The sequence below is a fragment of the Cucurbita maxima genome, unplaced genomic scaffold, assembly GCF_002738345.1.
Source record: "Cucurbita maxima cultivar Rimu unplaced genomic scaffold, Cmax_1.0 Cma_Scf00018, whole genome shotgun sequence".
Classification (NCBI taxonomy): Eukaryota; Viridiplantae; Streptophyta; class Magnoliopsida; order Cucurbitales; family Cucurbitaceae; genus Cucurbita; species Cucurbita maxima.
The window spans coordinates 5,883-25,092 of NW_019272034.1; the positions used below are offsets into that span (position 1 = coordinate 5,883).

The 19,210-nt window shown below is 39.0% G+C and overlaps 4 protein-coding genes and 1 long non-coding RNA gene across 13 annotated transcripts in view; 4 read left to right on the forward strand and 1 right to left on the reverse strand.

Annotated features, from left to right (window-relative positions):
- LOC111493325 (E3 ubiquitin-protein ligase MARCH8-like) overlaps positions 1–5,879 on the forward strand; it is a 6,963-nt gene extending 1,084 nt beyond the window's left edge. The window contains exons 2-10 of one of the 4 annotated variants that reach the window (XM_023142989.1): positions 10–137; positions 2,933–3,006; positions 3,081–3,237; positions 3,424–3,509; positions 4,315–4,461; positions 4,629–4,731; positions 4,945–5,057; positions 5,227–5,346; positions 5,522–5,879. In XM_023142989.1, the coding sequence (XP_022998757.1) occupies positions 2,953–3,006; positions 3,081–3,237; positions 3,424–3,509; positions 4,315–4,461; positions 4,629–4,731; positions 4,945–5,057; positions 5,227–5,319 (753 nt within the window). In that variant the 5' untranslated portion in view covers positions 10–137; positions 2,933–2,952 and the 3' untranslated portion in view covers positions 5,320–5,346; positions 5,522–5,879. Of the gene's footprint in view, positions 1–9; positions 138–2,932; positions 3,238–3,423; positions 3,510–4,314; positions 4,462–4,628; positions 4,732–4,944; positions 5,149–5,226; positions 5,347–5,521 lie in introns of those variants that run through there. The other 3 variants (XR_002719987.1, XM_023142988.1, XR_002719988.1) reach the window with 3 other exon arrangements.
- The window catches only part of LOC111493326, a 9,694-nt gene extending 1,487 nt beyond the window's left edge, over positions 1–8,207 (reverse strand). The window contains exons 1-4 of one of the 3 annotated variants that reach the window (XR_002719991.1): positions 7,309–8,207; positions 7,014–7,094; positions 6,459–6,927; positions 6,044–6,373 (exon numbers count right to left, since the gene is read on the reverse strand). This is a non-coding gene — a long non-coding RNA (uncharacterized LOC111493326). Of the gene's footprint in view, positions 1–6,043; positions 6,374–6,458; positions 6,928–7,013 lie in introns of those variants that run through there. The other 2 variants (XR_002719990.1, XR_002719989.1) reach the window with 2 other exon arrangements.
- Positions 8,208–8,216: 9 nt separating this feature from the next.
- LOC111493324 (uncharacterized membrane protein At1g16860-like) lies at positions 8,217–12,255 on the forward strand. Of its 2 annotated transcripts, XM_023142987.1 has the most exons (6): positions 8,217–8,529; positions 8,674–8,846; positions 9,414–10,386; positions 10,721–10,876; positions 11,471–11,682; positions 11,784–12,255. In XM_023142987.1, exons 3-6 carry the CDS (start codon positions 9,496–9,498, stop codon positions 11,974–11,976), a joined length of 1,452 nt encoding a protein of 483 aa, XP_022998755.1. In that variant the 5' UTR covers positions 8,217–8,529; positions 8,674–8,846; positions 9,414–9,495; the 3' UTR covers positions 11,977–12,255. The 2 variants fall into 2 exon arrangements, with proteins under 2 accessions (XP_022998755.1, XP_022998754.1); XM_023142986.1 differs by lacking the exon at positions 8,674–8,846.
- Positions 12,256–12,999: 744 nt separating this feature from the next.
- LOC111493323 (uncharacterized membrane protein At1g16860-like) lies at positions 13,000–17,597 on the forward strand. Of its 3 annotated transcripts, none has more exons than XM_023142983.1 (5): positions 13,000–13,110; positions 14,386–15,357; positions 16,210–16,365; positions 16,765–16,976; positions 17,080–17,597. In XM_023142983.1, the coding sequence occupies exons 2-5, from the start codon at positions 14,461–14,463 to the stop codon at positions 17,270–17,272; spliced, it is 1,458 nt and encodes a 485-aa protein (XP_022998751.1). In that variant the 5' UTR covers positions 13,000–13,110; positions 14,386–14,460; the 3' UTR covers positions 17,273–17,597. The 3 variants fall into 3 exon arrangements, with proteins under 3 accessions (XP_022998751.1, XP_022998753.1, XP_022998752.1); XM_023142984.1 differs by lacking the exon at positions 13,000–13,110 and adding an exon at positions 13,119–13,257; XM_023142985.1 differs by lacking the exon at positions 16,210–16,365.
- Positions 17,598–17,884: 287 nt separating this feature from the next.
- LOC111492848 (kelch repeat-containing protein At3g27220-like) overlaps positions 17,885–19,210 on the forward strand; it is a 4,515-nt gene continuing 3,189 nt past the window's right edge. The window contains exons 1-2 of the mRNA XM_023142331.1: positions 17,885–18,303; positions 18,842–19,030. Coding sequence (XP_022998099.1) covers positions 18,094–18,303; positions 18,842–19,030 — 399 coding nt within the window. The 5' untranslated portion in view covers positions 17,885–18,093. The remainder of the gene's footprint in view (positions 18,304–18,841; positions 19,031–19,210) is intronic.

A 19,210-nucleotide genomic window follows, 5' to 3' on the forward strand; every position in this document is an offset into this window, starting at 1 on the left:
GGGGGGGGGGAGATCATCCTCTGCTATGGAAATGGGATCTCAGTCTTGGCTTCCCAGCTGAATCACTAGCGCCATTACTTCCATCGATACCTTTGATTCAGTCACTGACTTTTCTCTCACTCTCCTTCCCTTTACAGGTACTTTCTACTCTTAATCAATCATCCACCCCTTATCCGCATTTCTATTTCTGATTGTCTTTTTAGATCTTTTCCATTTTCCCCCGTTTTCGTACCACTGGGTGATGATTTTATGATCTGGGTTTTCCAATTTGATCCTTTTCAGATGACTTTTGACTGTAGATGGGATTAATCAGAAATGGGTTACTTCTGGATTCTTTGTTTAATTGCCCTCCGCTCTGGAATTGATCACCAACTCTCCTTTACAGAGGGATACCATGGTTTTACATTTTTTTTTCTTTGATTTCAACTGTGGACTCCATCAGTATGAAGAATGTGGTCGACCTTTATTTCATTATTTTTTCTGAATTTTTTCTTTGAGCTATGATTCTATCATCTCCTTACACTCCTAGATTTGAAGTCGTTTGAGGGTTGTCATCATGGAGGATGTTCGATAAGGAGAAGATGTAGTCCTAGAAGTCTGCGTTCAGTGTGGATAACCTTGTGACAGATGAAATTCTGCCTATCTTGATCTAGGAGAATGTATTTGAAGCTGAGTTTTCTTTTAAGTTTTCTTTTGTTCTCGGACATGTTCATGTAGTTAAGCGTCCATTTCGAAGCTCAGTGTATGCTTAAGGTTGCAGAGAAGGAAACTGTAAGCTAGAAACATAAAGCCATGCTTTTTCCATAGGGTGGGTAGCGGGAGAAGCAGTAAGAATTTCATTGACCCCTTGGAGGATGAGATGAGAATGTTGGTTAAGGAGGAGAATGAGATTGAGCCCTTGGAGGATAATGGGTTCTCACGGCCTTCTTTCAGGACAATTGGGTGGGCATAAAAGAGGACTTGATGCGGGTGCTGATGTTCTTTGAATGAGGCATTTTGGATAACTCTCTAAATCAGACTTTTGTTTGAAGAAGTGAGGGCAAACAAGGTTAAGGACTTTAGACCCATCAACTTGGTTGTGAGATTGGCACTTCCCCTTGTCTTATTTAGGTTTCCCTATTGACCATAAACCGATTTTTTTTTTTACAAGAGTATAGATTTACTTTTATCTATTTAGTTTTTATCCGTCTACTTCTTTTCCCTTTTTAGAGCCCCCAATTCTGTTTCTAAGTCTTTAGAGAAGCTTACAAGGTATTTACCATCGGAAGGGGTCAACGAGGGTAGGAGTGTGAATTGGGTAAATTGGGACTTAGGTGGGGAAGCCAGAGTATCTTGAGGGACTCAAGTTAAGAGAATTTAAGAATCCCAAACAAAGTCTTGCGGGCTAAATGACTTTAATTGTAACGACCCACTTTCCACATGGATCACCACATGGACTCGGGTCAAGGAAATTTGACAAGTTTTTGAAGAGAATAACATTAAAATAATATTAAAAGTAACATGGATGGAAGAGACTCAATCTATGGCCCCTCCCGCAGTCGCACGACTCCGTATGCTCCCACCATCGACTGTGGCTTACGCTCCATCTAAAAATATAGAATAATATGAGATGAGTATAAAATACTCATTAGGCAACCAACTTGTAAGCTCTTGTTAGACTCATTCCTATACATGAAAGCTTAGGCTATGTGTTCGTAATTGTCCCTAAAGGTATCCAAACTACAAAACTATGTACTAAACCCTCCGCATAAACCCTCAGCATACCTCCTTTAAGGAGTACCCAATCCCCTTTGGGGTTCATAACCGATGAGTTTTTTTATCTCTCTTAGTTCTATGTTTAACGTATATCTGGTTCCTTTGTCAATCTTGCGCGAATTGCACCTCGAGTCACTATGACTCATGGAAGGGCCCTAGGATCCTAAGTCTAGAGGAGCCCTTTAGTTCTTTCTCCTTTCAAACACGCTTCTATCGCCGACAGTGTTGTCGATGGTGATAGTATGCGGTGGCAGCTGAAAACGTCTTATCTTTATTATTATTATTTTTTTTTAATTTTCTAGCTGTCGTCACTTTCCCTCTTCTTTATTTCAAATACACTGATCATCACATTAACGATTCCCGGTTGAGCCTAAAACCCCCTCATCTGTTCGAGTGGGTGCTTAGTGGGGATAAAGGCACTTAAAAAATCCTTGGAAGGCGTCTACTTTGAGCCCCCTTCCTTTTCTCTTCTGGTCTAGTTCTCCATGGAGGATATATGAACCGTTCCTAATTTGAGGATAGAAATTTGGAGTACTTTCTGCATTGATGAATAAGATTGGCTAATTGGCAAGCTTGGTAGTTCGTTACATCAGCTCCAAAAGAATAAGTTACATTGGAATTCAGAAAATTCTATGAGTTCTTAGTTGCATTAATGAAGAAGATATAGAGGTTGTGGCCACTGGCAAGGCATTTCTACACCCGCCCTTATCTGCCAGAAGAATTGATGAACCGGCAAGGCTTCAACATAAGGGAGCAGGAATTACAACTAAGAGCAACCTTTGTGCTTAGGAAGTACTAGCTAAGCTATACCTATTTCTCACGGGTAGGTTAGGTGCCAGGAGCTTGCTTCTATCCCTAACCAATTACAATAAATAGTTGTGGTTGTGGCACCCTAAGTAACCTCAACCTCAAGCACTAGTATAATGAAGTATCAACATTCACACTACAGGTTTTGCAGTGATAACTTTTATCCGAGGCCAAGTACATTCCTTATTACTAAAATAAAGAATTAAGGTTACATATAAGGTAACCTCCACCTAGATTTGGTATATAAAGAAATTGTCATTGCCAGTTACGAAAGACAATGATATTATCCTACAGTTAACTGTATATCTTTGATCTTCTATGTGGATAATTTCGTGCAAACTTGATTACTCTGATTTCCACAATTATGCAGGTTCGTTAATTTTCATGTAAATGATCAACCTGAGCAGTAGCTCAAGCGATGACTTTACAAGTCTGATTCAAGAGGTAGGCTCCACACAATGCAACTGGCACCAAATAATGATGAAAATGCACACATTTTAAGTCAATTGGATTTTCAGCCACAATCTGTGGAATCGTCATCCCCAAATGAGATTATTGTCATAGGGAGAGAGAGCTCCGTTACGGAAGATGATTTACACAATCTTAACGTTGATGAAACTTGTCACCTGGTGAACGCAGACCTACTGCAATGTCGGATATGCCTTGACACCGGAGGTTTTTAACATTCTTTTTTTTTTTTTTTGTTCAATATGCAACGCAATTTTCATCAACATCAGTTAAGACGGTGTTTGTCACATTTTTTTTAACAAATAAAAATATTTTCTTCAGTGAGTTAAGATTGTCACTACATATTTTGTTTTCTTTTCTTCTGAAGCTTCGATCTCCTGAATTTTCTTTCAGGAGAAGATTTAATCGCGCCATGCCACTGCAAAGGCACTCAGAAGTATGTCCATAGATTATGTCTTGATAATTGGAGGTCCACAAAGGTCCGTTTTCCCGAATCTCTCTATTCTTAATTGTCATTCCCTTCACCGCTAGTAGATATTGTCCATTATGCTCCGTGATATATCATCGTCAGTCTCACGATTTTAAAATGCACCTACTAGGAAGTTCTACTCTCTTATTAGGAATGCTTCGTTTCCCTCTTCAACCAATGTGGGATCTCACGATCCACCACCCCCTTAGGAACCAAGCGTCCTTATGGCACACTACCTGGTAACTGGCCCTAATACCATTTGTAACAACTTAAGCCCACTGCTATCAAATATTGTCAGTTTTGGCCCATTACGTATCGTCGTCAACCCCGCGATTTTAAAATGCGCCTACTAGGGAGAAGTTTTCACATCCTTATAAGGAATGTTTCGTTTCCCACTTCAACCAATGTGAGATCTCATAGTTGGTTAGAGTCTGCATCGGTTGGAGAGAGAAACGAAACATTACTTATAAGAGTGTGAAAACATCTCCGTTTTAAAATCGTGAGGCTGACAGCGATACATAACCGGCCGAAGCAAACAATATCTACTAATAGTGGGCTTGGACGGTTACAAATAGTATTTAAATGGCTCAAACGATGTGCCAACAAAGACGCTGGGCCTCCAAGAATGGTGGATTATGAGATCTAACATTGGAATAGCAATACGTAACATGTCAAAGCAGACAATATCTGCTAGCAGGAGGACTTTCATTACCAATCTAATGCATCTGCTTTCATAGACGTTCCAAACAAGTGGGTGTTCGATAATGAAGTTTTCAAGGTTTTTGGCTTCTAATCCATTTCAGTAATTCTGTCAGGAGGGCTTTGCTTTTGCTCATTGTACAGAGTGCAGAGCTATGTTCATGATACGTGCAAATGTCCCTACTGATCGCTGGTGGTTAAGACTGAAGTTTCAGTTTCTCGTTGCTAGAGACCATGCGTTCATTTTCATCATTGTTCAGCTGGTAGATTCTTGTAATTATATTTTCAACTATTCTGGGTTCATTCACTTTTAAGTCGAGGAGTTTGATTCTGAGTTTTGGCTAAATTTTCTTCCTTATTAGTATCATATAAACCCATTTCATTGTTATGATTGATTTTTCTAGAGAGATCTTCACCATGCTTTAAACAGATTGTGGCATTCTTGGGGGTGTTGGTGTACAAATTCTACGGGGAGGAACTAAGGGAAATGTTTGGTTACGAAGAACACCCATATGGGTTCTACGCCATGGCTGGTATACTGAGGCTGCCGACTAACTCCTTACTTTTAAGTCTTTCTTATATATGTATTGTATTTTCCCACAGTTTTTTGGTTTCTTTTGATAAGAAGAACCTAGAACTTGCTGTTGGATGAATCCTTGAATGAAATCAAGCACACCGGCTTAAGAAAACGTAGTTGCTCTACTATCCGACTTTTAAATGCTTCGTTCTATAATTTCCTTCTACAGTCCTGGCTATCATCTTGGTTGGATTACTCTATGGATTCTTCATAGCGATTATATGCGGGCAGAGGATAAATGAACGCCACTACCATGTCCTTGCTAAGCAAGAACTGACAAAGGTCCAGTAACGATTTAAGATCAGAATATTGTAAAATTGTCCTCCCCCCGTTAAGAGTTTTATGTCAAAGTTGAGCTTACAGCGGTTAGCATGTATTCCACCTGAGATTGATGGTTCAAATGTCCCATCTCCTATTCTTTGTACTAAAAGAAAAACTTTATATATTTCAGGAGTATATAGTCGAAGATCGAGAACATAACAAAAGTGTTCCTGAACTAGACCCCAGACATGTTATGGAGCTAAGGATGTTAGGCCTGTATTAATCTGGAACTTCGTGAACTCTACTTGATGTAAGGAACTCTGTAGTGTATAAATTCCTCATCTTTTTATATCTCACTGGAGAATTAGCATTTGGGTAATGTTGTCTGGCCATAATATTGGTTTTGTAACTTCAGAATTCAATTTACAATTATACTGCAAGAATCCTGGAGGTTTTACATTTTTTTGACCCCGTAATCTTTACAGGTTTTGATTGATTTGGCGGGTATACCTTTGAGTTGATCAAACAAGGCAAATTGTTTATAAAATTTCGCAAGATACCTAGCAAGAAGAGTCTGTTCCCTCCTCATTTACTATAGCGGTCTGTTTGAACAAATAAGGAGTCGCTTCTTGGTTGGGCACACAGACTTCCTGGTGTAAATGGGCATTCTACGTGATGACGAGGAAATTGCTTCCCGTCCCGCCAGGCTCCCCCTTACCCCTGAAGGCCATTTCACATATCCTTTTGGATTTGTATTTCTTTGTGAATGATTCAAATTAGTAAATTAAACTGTAATTTCTCTGTTAGCTATTGAGTTATCCAAGATGCTTCAAGGTTAAGACAGCTATGCGTCCATACTCCTAATAATGTGTGTGATCCTTACCTCTTGGGTTCTTTTAGGCAGTCTAGGTATTACTAAGCTCTAGTCTTTCAGCATTCGTATATGAAGATGTTTCACAAGGAAGGAAAGAGGTCGGTTTGGCTTTTGCGGAGAAAAAGGGAAAGAATTGGAGATTAGAAGCTAATCCTTCAATTTCAAAGAAGAAGAAACAAACAACGTATCATAATATATGTTTAACGGAGTATGAATGAATCCTTAAGTTGGGAGTAAAAGGAAAGAAAGTAACTTGAGCACAAAAAAGGAAGAAAGAAAAAAAGAGAAGAAATTACCAAGATTCTAGAGTTCTGAATCTGTTTGTGGTCGGAGCGTTTGAGCGGCAGCCTTGGCAGAATCCTCCACCATTTGTTTGGTTGTGTGGAAGCTCTTGGTAATGGATTCCTTCATATTCACATTCCCGTTCACTTGTCCATCTTCCACCGGTTTTCCTGGTCGGAAGCTGAGACCCAACCATGCCGCGTATTATGTGTAAGAAACAAGCAGGTAAAGCAAAGGAAACCAAATATGCATATGAATATACTGACTCTATTTTTGGGGGGAAGAGGCAGGTGACGGCTCTATTGACCACTTTTCGAACCTCCTCCCAATAGGAGTTGGGAGGCGGAGGAGAGGATGCTGCCGATGCCGATATTACCCTACCTACTGTTTCTTCGATATTGTTTGGTGCTTCCTCGTCGGCCTTGCCAACGCCAACCACCACCACCATCCATAACACTAACACCAAAACAAAACCACCCTTCTTCTTCATCTTCAATAGTCTCTCTACGAACTGCTAATTTAGTTGATACACCAAACCCCTTACGCCTTACGCCTTATCACTACACTAATATATATACACATTATATTATATTATATGTTGAAAGTTCCCCAAGGACTTCCAGGTGGACAGTGTATCTGCTATTTCCCTACACGTGTCCATGCTTTGGGCTTTGGAGCCAACCCAACTCTCCTCCTTTTTCATCTCATGCTCCATCATCTATTTGAACCTTCCACCTGTTGGGAGGTAAACATATTTCTTATAGTAATAATAGTTTATCAAAGCCAACTTCATTTGAAGGTGAAATGATAAATATTCATACCATAAATACTTTCTTCGCATTGATAAACTCATCTCAATGGTTCTCCATACCAGAATATGTATGGATACACCCAGAATCCACCTGTACACAATAATCAAATGCCAGATGCGTTGAAAGATGGAGGACTTGTTCTGGCATCCCAACAATCAACATTTTTCTATTAAATTAACCAAATTACGGTATTACAGTATAAAGTACCAAAAACCTAAACTCAAATCCAAGTTTCTATTAAATGAATTATTATAGCATACTCTTCCTAAATTCCGCCACTAACCAACCAACCATACAAACCCACTTGTAGTCAGTCTCCTTCAATACATGCCGCCCCTGCTATTGTTCAGAATTGACCCTAGGGTGCCCAGAACCGCAAAAGCCAAAAGCGGGGTAACATCCAGGGTATCGAATATTGGAGGAATTATATTCCGGAACAGGTTCAAGTATGGATCGCAGAGATCACGAATTGCAGAGAGTGGGTGACTGGGAAACCAACTAAGCAAAACCCTAACCATCAAAACCCCACTTGGCCATCCCTGCCGCCACCACCGTCAAAGGCGTGTGGAGATATCTGCTGGGGCGGTCCCAGAACAGGGAGCCGGCCGACTGGAACGGACCGAGCCCAGGACAAGGAGGCCATTGTTCTTGTTTTTGTTTCTTTTAGAGAGAAATGTGGGATCTGGTTTAGGATGAGTGGGTTGGAAGATTGAGAAATAATATCCAAAGTGAGAGTGAAGACTGAAGAGGAAGCAAGCATAGACGGTGAAGCTTTGGGTTTCATATTAGAAAATGATAAATTGAAGTTTTATTCTTACCTGGGTGTTACATATATTATACGCATCCATTCCTTACAGCTATATAGATACCGTGTAAAGGTCATTACTGTTTGTCTACATATGATGACGTACACTCCTTGCCCCTCCATTCTCCTTCTTCCTCTCTCTTTAATTTAGAATCAAGATCCAATTTCATTTATGTCATTCTACTTTCTTATATGTGCAAAATACCATTCCATGAATTTGGTTAAAATTGTTGCCATAATTATTTGATTTGTGTGAGTTTGGTAAATTTTCAACTTCTTCACCAAGAAAAAAAGATTTTTTTTCTTAAAAAAAAAAGGATAATGAAAGATTACACCAGTGCCAAACCAACAAAATCAAATAAAATATGCTGAATCGAGAAGAAAGAGAGAGAAAGCGAGAGGTGGGATGTGTCCTCCGAGCTGAATAGTTAAACCAGGATTGTTGTTTTGCTTCACCTTTATACTCCGTTTGGTGGTTTTTGCCGGGCCAGACAACCTACCAGTTGTTGCGGCTCTTTGAAGAGAGAGAAATTCTTTTTATACATACTCACAACTCAAACTCACGCTCAGAGAGAGAGAGGGAGCGAGAGATCATCCTCTGCTATGGAAATGGGATCTCAGTCGTCTTGCCTTCCCATCTGAATTACCAGCGCCATTACTTCCATCGATACGTTTGATTCACTCACTGACTTTTCTGTCTCGTTCTCCTTCGCCTTACAGGTACTTTCTACTCTTAATCAATCATCCACCCCTTATCCGCCTTTCTATTTCTACTTCTCTTTTTAGATCTTTCCCATTTTCCCCGCTTTCCTACCACTGCTTGATGATTCTGTGATCTGAGATTTCGAATTTCATCATTTTCAGTTGAGTTTTGACTGTAGATGGGGTTAATCAGAAATGGGTTACTTTTGGATTCCTTCTTTAATTGCCCTCCGCTCTGGAATCCACCATTTTTCACGTTCCTGCACACAGGGATACCATGGTTTTACTTTGTTTCTTTGATTTCAACTCTGGACTTCATCAATTTGAAGAATGTGGTCGGTCCACCTTTATTTCATTATTTTTTCTAATTTTCTCTTTTACCTATGGATCTATCATCTCCTTACACTCCTAGATTTGAAGTCGTTTGAGGTTTGTCATCATGGAAGATGTTTGATAAGGAAAAGATGTAGTCTTACAAGTCTGCGTTCAGTGTGGATAACCTTGTGGCGGATTAAATTTTGCCTATCTCGATCTAGGACAATGTATTTGAAGCTGAGTTTTCTTTTGTTCTCCGACATTTCAAATACTTAAATTCTCAGTCCAAACAAAGTTGAAACTGGATCTCCTACCAATTCACTCTTTTCTATTGCTTTTTTTAGTCACCAACTGTCTAGTCTTGTTTTAAGCATTTATTTTATCTTGTTTCTCCAATTCTTGATGTACAAATATATTCTGGTAAGGTTTCATTTTTTCTTAGTGAAATGAAGATTGAATACACTTTCTACCTATAAATACTGGAATTCCATCTGCTTACTGCATTTCTGGCCCTGTGATTGGGTGTAAATTGAAATTGTTCTCCTGCCCTTCTCTCTCTTTCTTATGCTATTGTTTTATTCTTGTAGGACACCGGGACTTCTATTTGGCCTTCTAATAGTTGCCTTCTTAGCTTGCTTTGGTCCACTTGAGATTCTCTGAACTGATTTGATGGGTTCCAGATTCCCATCTCATCAACTTAGCAATGGCCTCTTCGTCTCGGGGAGGCCAGAGCAGCACAAAGAAAAGGCTCCAACAATGAGTTCAGTGGCAATGCCCTACACTGGTGGCGATATTAAGAAGTCGGGAGAACTGGGAAAGATGTTTGATATTCCTATGGAGGGCTCTAAATCTAGGAAGTCTGGGCCCCTCAATGTTGCTCCTACAAGGACTGGTTCCTTTGGAGGTGCTGGGACTCATTCAGGACCCATCATGCCAAATGCAGCCCCCCGGGCGGGTTATACCACCTCTGGTCCTATTTCTTCTGGCATGATGACTAGCTCAACCTCATTCAAGAAGTCTACTTCTGGGCCACTTAATAAACATGGAGAGCCTGTAAAGAAAGTATCTGGCCCTCAATCTGGTGGAGTGACACGCCAAAATTCTGGACCTATTCCTCCAGTTCTTCCTGCTACTGGACTCATCACATCTGGCCCCATTTCTTCTGGTCCGTTAAACTCATCTGGGGCACCTAAAAAAACGTCTGGTCCTTTGGAATCAATGAATTCGATGAAAATAAATGGTTCTTTGATAGCACAAAATCCGGCTGTGACTACCCTTAGCCCAGATGATGAATATTCTTTTGGAAAGAGCTTCCCAAAATTAATACTCTGGTCTGTGATTCTCATATTTGTTATGGGGCTCATTGCTGGTAGTTTTATTCTTGCTGCAGTCCACAATCCTGTTCTTCTCATTGTTATAATTCTACTCTTTGGAGTAGTTGCTGCAATATTTACCTGGAACACCTGTTTCGGAAAGAGAGCTCTTATCGGTTTCATTTCTCAGTATCCCGATGCTGAACTCCGAACCGCAAAAAATGGGCAATATGTCAAAGTTTCTGGGGTATGTTGCCTAACAAACTACTCTTTGATTGTGGTGACAATACCTAACTACCACTCTTGATGGTGTTGGATATTTTATAAGATATTGAATGAAATGAAATGCACATAACCATTTGTCTGGCTTTTGATTAATTTAACTATCAATAAATATGGTTTTAGTGAACTATAGAGTAGGCGTACTTCCTGTTGAAATGTGAATTTTGGGCAATAATCTACTATAAATACTACCCAAACTCCCAAATTTAATCATTTTTTGTTTTATTTTTATGATATTTTGTTGTACTTCGTAAAAGGGAATATATTATTGATGTCACAATACTCCTTAAACTCTGCAGGTTGTTACATGTGGCAATGTGCCTCTTGAGTCATCCTTCCGTAAGGTTCCTAGATGTGTCTATACATCTACAAGTCTATATGAGTATCGAGGGTGGGGTTCAAAACCAGCAAATCCTGGACATCGTCGATTCACATGGGGACTGAGATCATCGGAGGTAATGTATCCATGAGGTGATGGAATACAATTGGTTGTTGACTTTTCTCTCTTCATTCCCAGATTTCTTAAAATTGAAGTCCATTGTTGCCATTAAGTAAAAAACTACAAGAACTCTTTCCCCTTTCCTGTTAATAAGCATCCAATTTTGATTAAGAAAAATAGACAGCAGATATAACGAGTATGTTTTGGGCGAGTCGTGTTTGGAGGTTTTGAGCAAGGAGCTTCATAAAATTTCCCGGAAGTATGGCAATAGCTAGTTAAGGAATTCCCACCATGATTGAATCTTGATTTGCTGGAGACGGCAGTGCTCACTTGCATATGAGGACATATTCGTGCACATTTATTGAACATTACTGTAAGAAACATATTTTTCTGTACGTTTCAGATGTGAGAGGATATTTGAAAGGTATTCAGGTTTCCTCTTTCTGTTCTCTCATCTTCATGCCATCTCTAAAAGCAAGAAATTACTAATTTTAGAAGTGCTTTGATATTGTATGAATGATAATACCCTAATTTTGTAAGTCTGTTCTATAATTGATATTCAATACCTATATTCATAAACTAATGTTGTGCTCATGTTTTTCTTTCATAGAGACATGTGGTAGACTTTTACATCTCTGATTTCCAGTCGGGATTGAGAGCATTGGTTAAGACGGGATATGGTTCTAGGGTGACCCCATATGTTGACGACTCTTTTGTTGTTGACGTAAATCCATCAAACAAAGACTTATCTCCAGAGTTTGTCCGATGGCTGGGAAGGAGGAATCTTTCAAGTGATGATCGCGTAATGCGATTAAAAGAAGGGTAAGCAACTTTTGTTGTTCTCTTACAATTCAGAGAAGAATTCAGTTCCAGTTTGATGGTTGGAAGTAGTATTGTTAAATGTGAAATGATATAAAATGTAGGTACATAAAGGAGGGTAGCACTGTTAGTGTGATGGGAGTGGTTCAGAGAAATGAGAATGTGCTTATGATCGTCCCCCCGCCAGAACCATTGACCACTGGATGCCAGTGGAGCAAATTAATATTTCCAGCTAGCCTTGATGGTATCGGCCTCAGATGCGAGGACTCATCAAAAATTGATGTGATTCCTGTGTAGTTAGTTATATGTGCATAAGAAAGTTGTTGAGGTATTGCGGTTATTATAACGATATTTTGATGATCAGGGTGCATCCACTGAACAACCAAAGAAGACTTCACTCTTCTCTTCTTGGCTTGATGTATAGTTTGTATTCATATTCCTTCTTTTATGTTTCTAGAGCTTGAAATTACATTGTTGGGTTTAATTTGTTATGAAGAAGAAGAACTTCAAATCTTGAGCTGACTGGTAGTAGCAAGTATTATATGAAGAAGAAATGCAAGTATTTTTGGTGTCAGATATAACATGGCTTCTCCCTTCTTCTATTTTGCAACTTGTGGTTGGCATTTGCTTTATAGTGTATTCCAAGTTAGAAAGTGTTAGTCTACAGCAGGATAAGAAGGGTGGAAGGGTGTTGCTGAATCAACTGTGCAGCAGTAAAAGGCAAAGCCATGTACAGGACATATGGAAGTATTTGCATCGGCACCATCACACGTAGTTGTTCATACTGAATTTAAAGAGATATGAGTTAATTTTATGTAAGATCTTTGGGAGTTCATAGAATGAAGAAGGAAAAAGAAAAAGAGGATGGGAATGTTGAAAAAAAGAAAAATGGCTGTAAAGGAACTGATATAAAGTCTCCTGATATAATTCTAACCTGGAGAACGGAAACTAAAGGAGCTTAAAAAAGGAGGTAGGAATAAGTTGCAAAAACTGAGATGAAATGAAACAATGCCAAATATGGGAAAGTTGGGGAACCAATGATATTTGTACATGAAATTCCCAATTGTCCTTAGTTATAAATACCAAAATATAATTACTTTATTTCGTCGGATTTTAGAGACACTGAATACCGATGGTTATCAGTAGTTACAGAATCAATTTTTTTTTCTTTTTCTTTTTTCTTTTTGACAAAACCCAGAGGGAGAGGGAGAGGGAGAGGGAGAGGGAGAGGAGGGAGAGGGAGAGGGAGAGCGACGGAAGTCAGATAGCGAGAGAGGGAAGGGAACCGTCTTTGAGACGCATTCTTAGAGAGAGGAATTGGGATTGAAACTGAGATTTGGATTTGGATTGGTTTTGGAAGTTTCTATTTTCGGCACATTATGTCTCCTAATCCATCTGCTATTACACCTGCTGTCACTGCTTTTCCTACTGGTAAGTGCTCAAAATGGCGTTTTCCCCCCTCTCCTATCTTCATTCTCCCCTTTTCACTTCATTTCTTCTCTACTACTAAACTTTCTAATTCCTCCTCGCTCCTAGATCTTCTCCATTTCACTTATGTTTCTTTGAATGGGGACGTGGGTATGTATTCCTTGGCTGTTCCTATGCTTTTCTGCTTAGCTGGTGGGAGGTTTTTTTTTTTTTTTTTTTTTTTTTTTTTTTTAAACATTAATTGTTCAATTGATTATAATCTCAAGCTTCTATGCCTGAATCTTTTAAATGTCTTAGTATTCTTACAGATCCTAGCGCCGTCTTCAATTTCAGTACGCAATAATGCGACATTTAATCTGTTATTTCCCCATAACCCTTTAACTTCATAATTTCGGTTATTTTCTTCTGGTGTTTTTCCTCCCTTTGTATAAAGGGTAAAACTCAAGTATTTAGTTTTTACGGTGAAGCTATTCTATTGAGGAGACATTCATGTAATCAACTGTTGTTCCTAGGATTTCTTTTCATTTCTGCCCCTTTCACATCGTCTGGTTTCCTGCACATCACCCAACTCCTCAACTCCAAACATTTTTTCATCATCACTTCTGCCTATCAGCTTGATTCGGGGGCTTTTAATGATTTAATGATTGTATTAGAAGCTAATTTCTGCTTGTTGATACTATACCAACAAAGGTTCTATGAAATTGGTTGTGTGTGGATACTATCTGTGTGTTTTTTACCCCTTACCCATCGCTTCTTTTTGTACCTTGTCATTCATTATTATTCACTTTTCTAGATGTACTTTAGCGTGGATATTTTCCAGCAATTTAATCATTTCTTTAACACGGTGATCAACTCACTTTTCATATCTTAATTAATTTGTGTTGCTGTTTCCCCGAGTTTACTGGCAGTCATAGTTGTTTCTTTCTCATATGGCAATCACCTGCTTGATCCTGCCCTGCATTTCTCCACTTATCAGAGAAAAATGTGTGTTTAAATTTAGTTTAATGTTAAATATGGTGAATTATTATGCAGCTAGACCTCTTTTTCTCTCCTAATCATCTATTTATTTGGGGCCAATCAATTCTAATTCTGAACCAATTTATCAATGCAGTCCTATGCCTATCCATGTTTTATGCTCTCATATTCACGATAAACTTATCATCTCTGGCTCTTATCCAGCTTTTGAGACTTATTTGTTTTCATTACCTGGCACATGTTTCTGTGTCTGGCTCGTGTTTAATGTTTTGATTAAAATTGATTGAAAGTTTTGGTCTTCAGGAGAGACTTGAGTATTACGTCGGCTGCTGATATTTCCGTTGTGTTAATTCCTGTGGATTATTTTGAAGAGGCAAGATGAGTTCTAGAATACCATCTCATCAGCTTAGCAATGGCCTCTACGTATCAGGGAGGCCTGAGCAGCCTAAGGAGAAAACCCCAATTATGAGCTCTGTGGCCATGCCCTATACTGGTGGAGATATTAAGAAATCAGGAGAGCTAGGGAAAATGTTTGATATTCCTGTGGATGGCTCCAAGACCAAGAAGTCAGGACCTATAACTGCTGGCAACTTGAGGTCTGGATCTTTCGGAGGTGTTGCATCCCATTCTGGACCTATCATGCCTAATGCTACAGCTCGCACCATGTACACCACTTCAGGTTCTTTATCTTCTCAAGGCATTTCTGGTTCAGCTTCACTACAGAAATCAAATTCTGGACCTCTGAGCAAGCATGGGGAACCTGTAAAGAAGTTGTCTGGTCCACAGTCTTGTGGAGTAACACCTACTGGTCGTCAAAACTCTGGGCCTCTTCCTCCTGCACTACCTGCAACGGGCCTTATCACATCAGGACCCATTTCTTCTGGCCCTCTAAATTCGTCTGGAGCTCCACGGAAGGTTTCTGGTCCTTTAGAATCAGTAGGATCCTTGAAATTACAGGGTTCTGCAGCTCACAGTCATTCTGTGACTACTCTTACTTATGATGATGATTATTCATTTGCAAAGAACTTCCCAAAAATAGTATTATGGTCATTAATTCTTCTATTTGTGATGGGCTTTATTGCCGGGGGCTTTATTCTTGGGGCTGTCCATAGCGCGATCCTCCTCATTGTGGTTGTGATTCTTTTTGGTGCTGTTTGTACACTTTTCATTTGGAATACTTACTGGGGAAGAAGAGCGCACATGGGTTTCATTTCTCGCTATCCAGATTCCGAACTTAGAACTGCAAAGAATGGACAATTTGTGAAGGTCTCTGGGGTAAGTATGTTTCTTGATATTAGTAAAACGTACTAAGCCAAAGGATGTAGATAGAATTGATGAGATCAAGAAGCTAATAGTTTTTTTCCTTAGCCTGGTCTTTGTTATAATTAAGTTTCATTTCAATTGTCTGTTTTGTCCATTTGAAATCCTCAGTTTACCCCCGTGTTTGGCTTTCTTCTCTTAGGATTCTATTGATTGTGTCGCGACTGTGTATTTCTGCACCTCATAGTCGGTTGCATGTTTTAATCAGCAAATGTTATAATTTTGGCAACCCAGATTTTCTAGTTATATTTGATAATCCATGGGAATTACTAAATAGAAGTGTATGAGCATAGTTAGTATGTGTTGGATATTGTCTCCAAGAGATGGTTAGAGAGGCATTACATTAGAGAGAACTGATAAATGTTCGTCTCCCCATTTAGATTCATACGCAGTTTATCATTAAAGATACTATTTATTTTTCATGACATGACTACCTGTGTGGGGAAACAACTTACTGGACTTTGTCTAGTTAATTATTTTAAAAGTTCACTTACAGATACTTTGATTTTTCTTTCAAAAAAAAAAAAAATTCTATTAGCTGTGTGCATTGGGAAGGGAGATTTTTGGCTGTTATCATCTTCTGATAGTTCTGATGCATTCAATGGTTAGTGGTATCTTATCTACGCCCATTGTCTAATATACTGGAGGCTGATCACATATCGATGCCCATTGACTATTTTATTGTAAGGAATGAAATGTTGCAATTTCTCAAATAGAAAAAAGAAAAAAAAAAACCTCTTTCTTCATCTTGTTATCATTATATCGCTTTATTTGTAAATTGTAATTTGTATTGGTCCTGTTTTAAAGGTGGTTACCTGCGGTAACATGCCTCTTGAGTCGTCCTTCCAAAAAGTTCCTAGATGTGTTTATACATCAACGAGTTTATACGAGTATCGTGCGTGGAGCTCCAAAGCTGCCAATCCTACACATCGCCGTTTTACTTGGGGGCTCAGATCACTAGAAGTGAGTGACTGAAGACTCAATTTATGGTTATAGTTGATTAATCCTTGAAGTAAATTTATTGTCTGCTACTCTCTCTTTGTTCTGGTTTTTGGTCTCTGTTTTGTGTGTCGTGAGGGGTTGAGAATTATGACATATTATGGTTCATTTGATCATATAGTTTTTCTTACAAACTTATGAGTATTGAACTCCTTTTCCATTAAAAGCTATGATTCACAAATTCAGTTGGAGTTTACATGATAATTAATGAATCAATATCATAAATACAAGATACGGACCAAATCTTTTATTCTTGAAGGTTGAAGTGGTCTGTATGTATCTTCAGCTATTTGTCGCTTGATTTGAATGTTCAATTTTATTATTGAGGCCACTTATAGCTGAACTTCTTGCTGTTACTCACAGAGACATGTGGTTGACTTCTACATCTCTGATTTTCAATCTGGATTAAGAGCATTGGTTAAGACTGGTTATGGCGCGCGAGTGACTCCTTATGTTGATGATCCAATTGTTATTGATGTTAATCCAGTAAACGAAGAATTGTCGCCAGATTTCATTAGGTGGTTAGGAGAACGAAATCTTTCAAGTGATGGTCGAGTAATGCGTTTAAGAGAAGGGTAACCAACATAGTGAACTTATGAGCGCTTTTGAATTAGCACATTGCATCATCCATCTAAGAAAGATAATGTGGCAGGTCTTACTGTTTTATTATATGTGCAGGCATATCAAGGAAGGAAGCACTGTTAGTGTAATGGGAGTTGTTCAGAGAAATGAAAATGTGCTGATGATTGTCCCTCCGCCCGATCCAATTGCAATTGGGTGTGAATGGAGCAAGTGTATTTTTCCACCTAGTATTGAAGGCATTGTTTTGCAATGTGAAGACGCGTCGAAGAACGATGTGATACCTGTTTAGCATCTCGAACACGAACTCGTTTGACTCGAAGGAATTGTCTTTCCTCATTTAATATTTGCTTTGTTGATGTTGATGTTGTTGGTAGGTAGGTAGGTTAGGATTGATGATGAATTGACAGAGATTCCGATGGTTTAAGATGGATGTATGGGGTGGTGGTGGTGTTTTTGGTTTGGGTGTACAGTTTTCGAGAGTTTCTTTTCCATGTTTTTGGTGTAGGGAAAGGGCATAAGAAAGCTTCTTGTAATAGGGAATGGGCTTGGTGCTTTGTGTATTTAAGAAAATTGACCTCTTATTTTAAATAGAAGGCAAGTGTTACCTTAGTATTCACTTTTGAAATTACGAGAGCATAATTAAAACTCATTTGAAAGCTTAAGGGCGTAATAGAAACTTGTCACTTGCATCTCCTTTGCCTATATTTTGGTGAAAATCTCACATTCATTGGGGTTGGGGAGGGAGGAGATTGAATTAAACACAAAATTGGGGTGGAAGATCCTTTGGTACTATGCCCAACACAAAAGAAATGGAAGGATATTTTCCCTCTTTGGTGGGTGGAAAGCTTGTTCCCTGCGGCTTCTACTCGGTGGGAGTAAAAACATTGTCACAAATATTTATAAATAGGAATAAAACGGAGGGACATAAATATTAGATAATTTCTGAAAATGATCTATAAGAGATCCATTAAGCAATTGCAGTGTAAATGTGATTACAGACGAGACTGAGGGCGGGGCTGCCCCATACACATACAAATCCTCGGTTTCACAGATCTTGAAATCGGCTTTCACATTTGCCCTCTGCACAATTGGGGTTCGATCGCATGAGAGATGGCGAGGCCGTCGTCGAAGCACGTATCAGTGAAGTTGGTGCTAATATGCTTGGGGCTTCTTGGATTTGCTCTCATGGCCGACTTTATGTGGGCTTCCTCTTCGCGCTTTTCCTATTCATTATCTATCGCATCCAATTGGGCTCCTCCTTACCATTCCGATAGCAGCATAACGATGCCCAGAAAGCCAGATCATGGAAATCTCAACAAGGTCAGCTTCACTCTTGTCCATTGATTTCTGCAATTTACTTAACGTTCAAAGGTTTTGGATATTGATTTGTGTATAACTTGAAAAGCTGTCTCTTTTGTACCATATGTGAAGGATTAGCATTAGCCGCGGCATTGCCTCTTCTTTCCCGATTTGTATTATCTTTCGTCAATCTTAACATTTCCCTGCTTCAATTTGATGCTACGCTCTTTTGTTTATTTAGGATTTGAGTGAACTCCTATTCACTCAGGTGGGTTCACTTTTTCATTGTAGACCATTTTATACCCATAATTTAGTTGGGCTGTCTCCATTATTCAATGTGAAAAATCTGGGAAGAAATAGAATTAGAATGCTTATTCTTGGATTATACGACAATTTGAGAGAGCAAGTATTACTGCCGTGATGGTGGAATAAGTCTGCAATGTTTTGGGTACTCTTTCAGTTTACTTTCCTATTTTGAGAATATCAAACCATACAAAAGTTCGAACAATCTGAGTTCTCTTTTTAAGCAGTTAACGGCTACATTCTATGGTTATTGCAGGGAGAGGCTGCTAAAGGTGGTAAAGACACTAATCCTGGGAGAACCCTGTCAGCAACCTTTGCTGATCTGCCAGCTCCAGGGTTAACGTGGAAGAAGATGGAAACTGCTCCTGTGCCTCGCTTGGATGGTGCTGCAATACAGATCAAGAATCTTCTATATGTATTTGCTGGATATGGCACCATTGATCTTGTGAGAATCTTGCCTCGTTTTCAGTTCTAGTAGGTTCATGCAGAGGGAACGAAATGTTTTGCAGCTAGATTCTAGTAACATCTTTGCGGATGATCTGCTCATTAAGTTCCATATATTATTTTAGCCATTATGATAACTGTGACTTAGTTAAAAAAAAAAAAAAAAAAAAAAAAAAAAAAA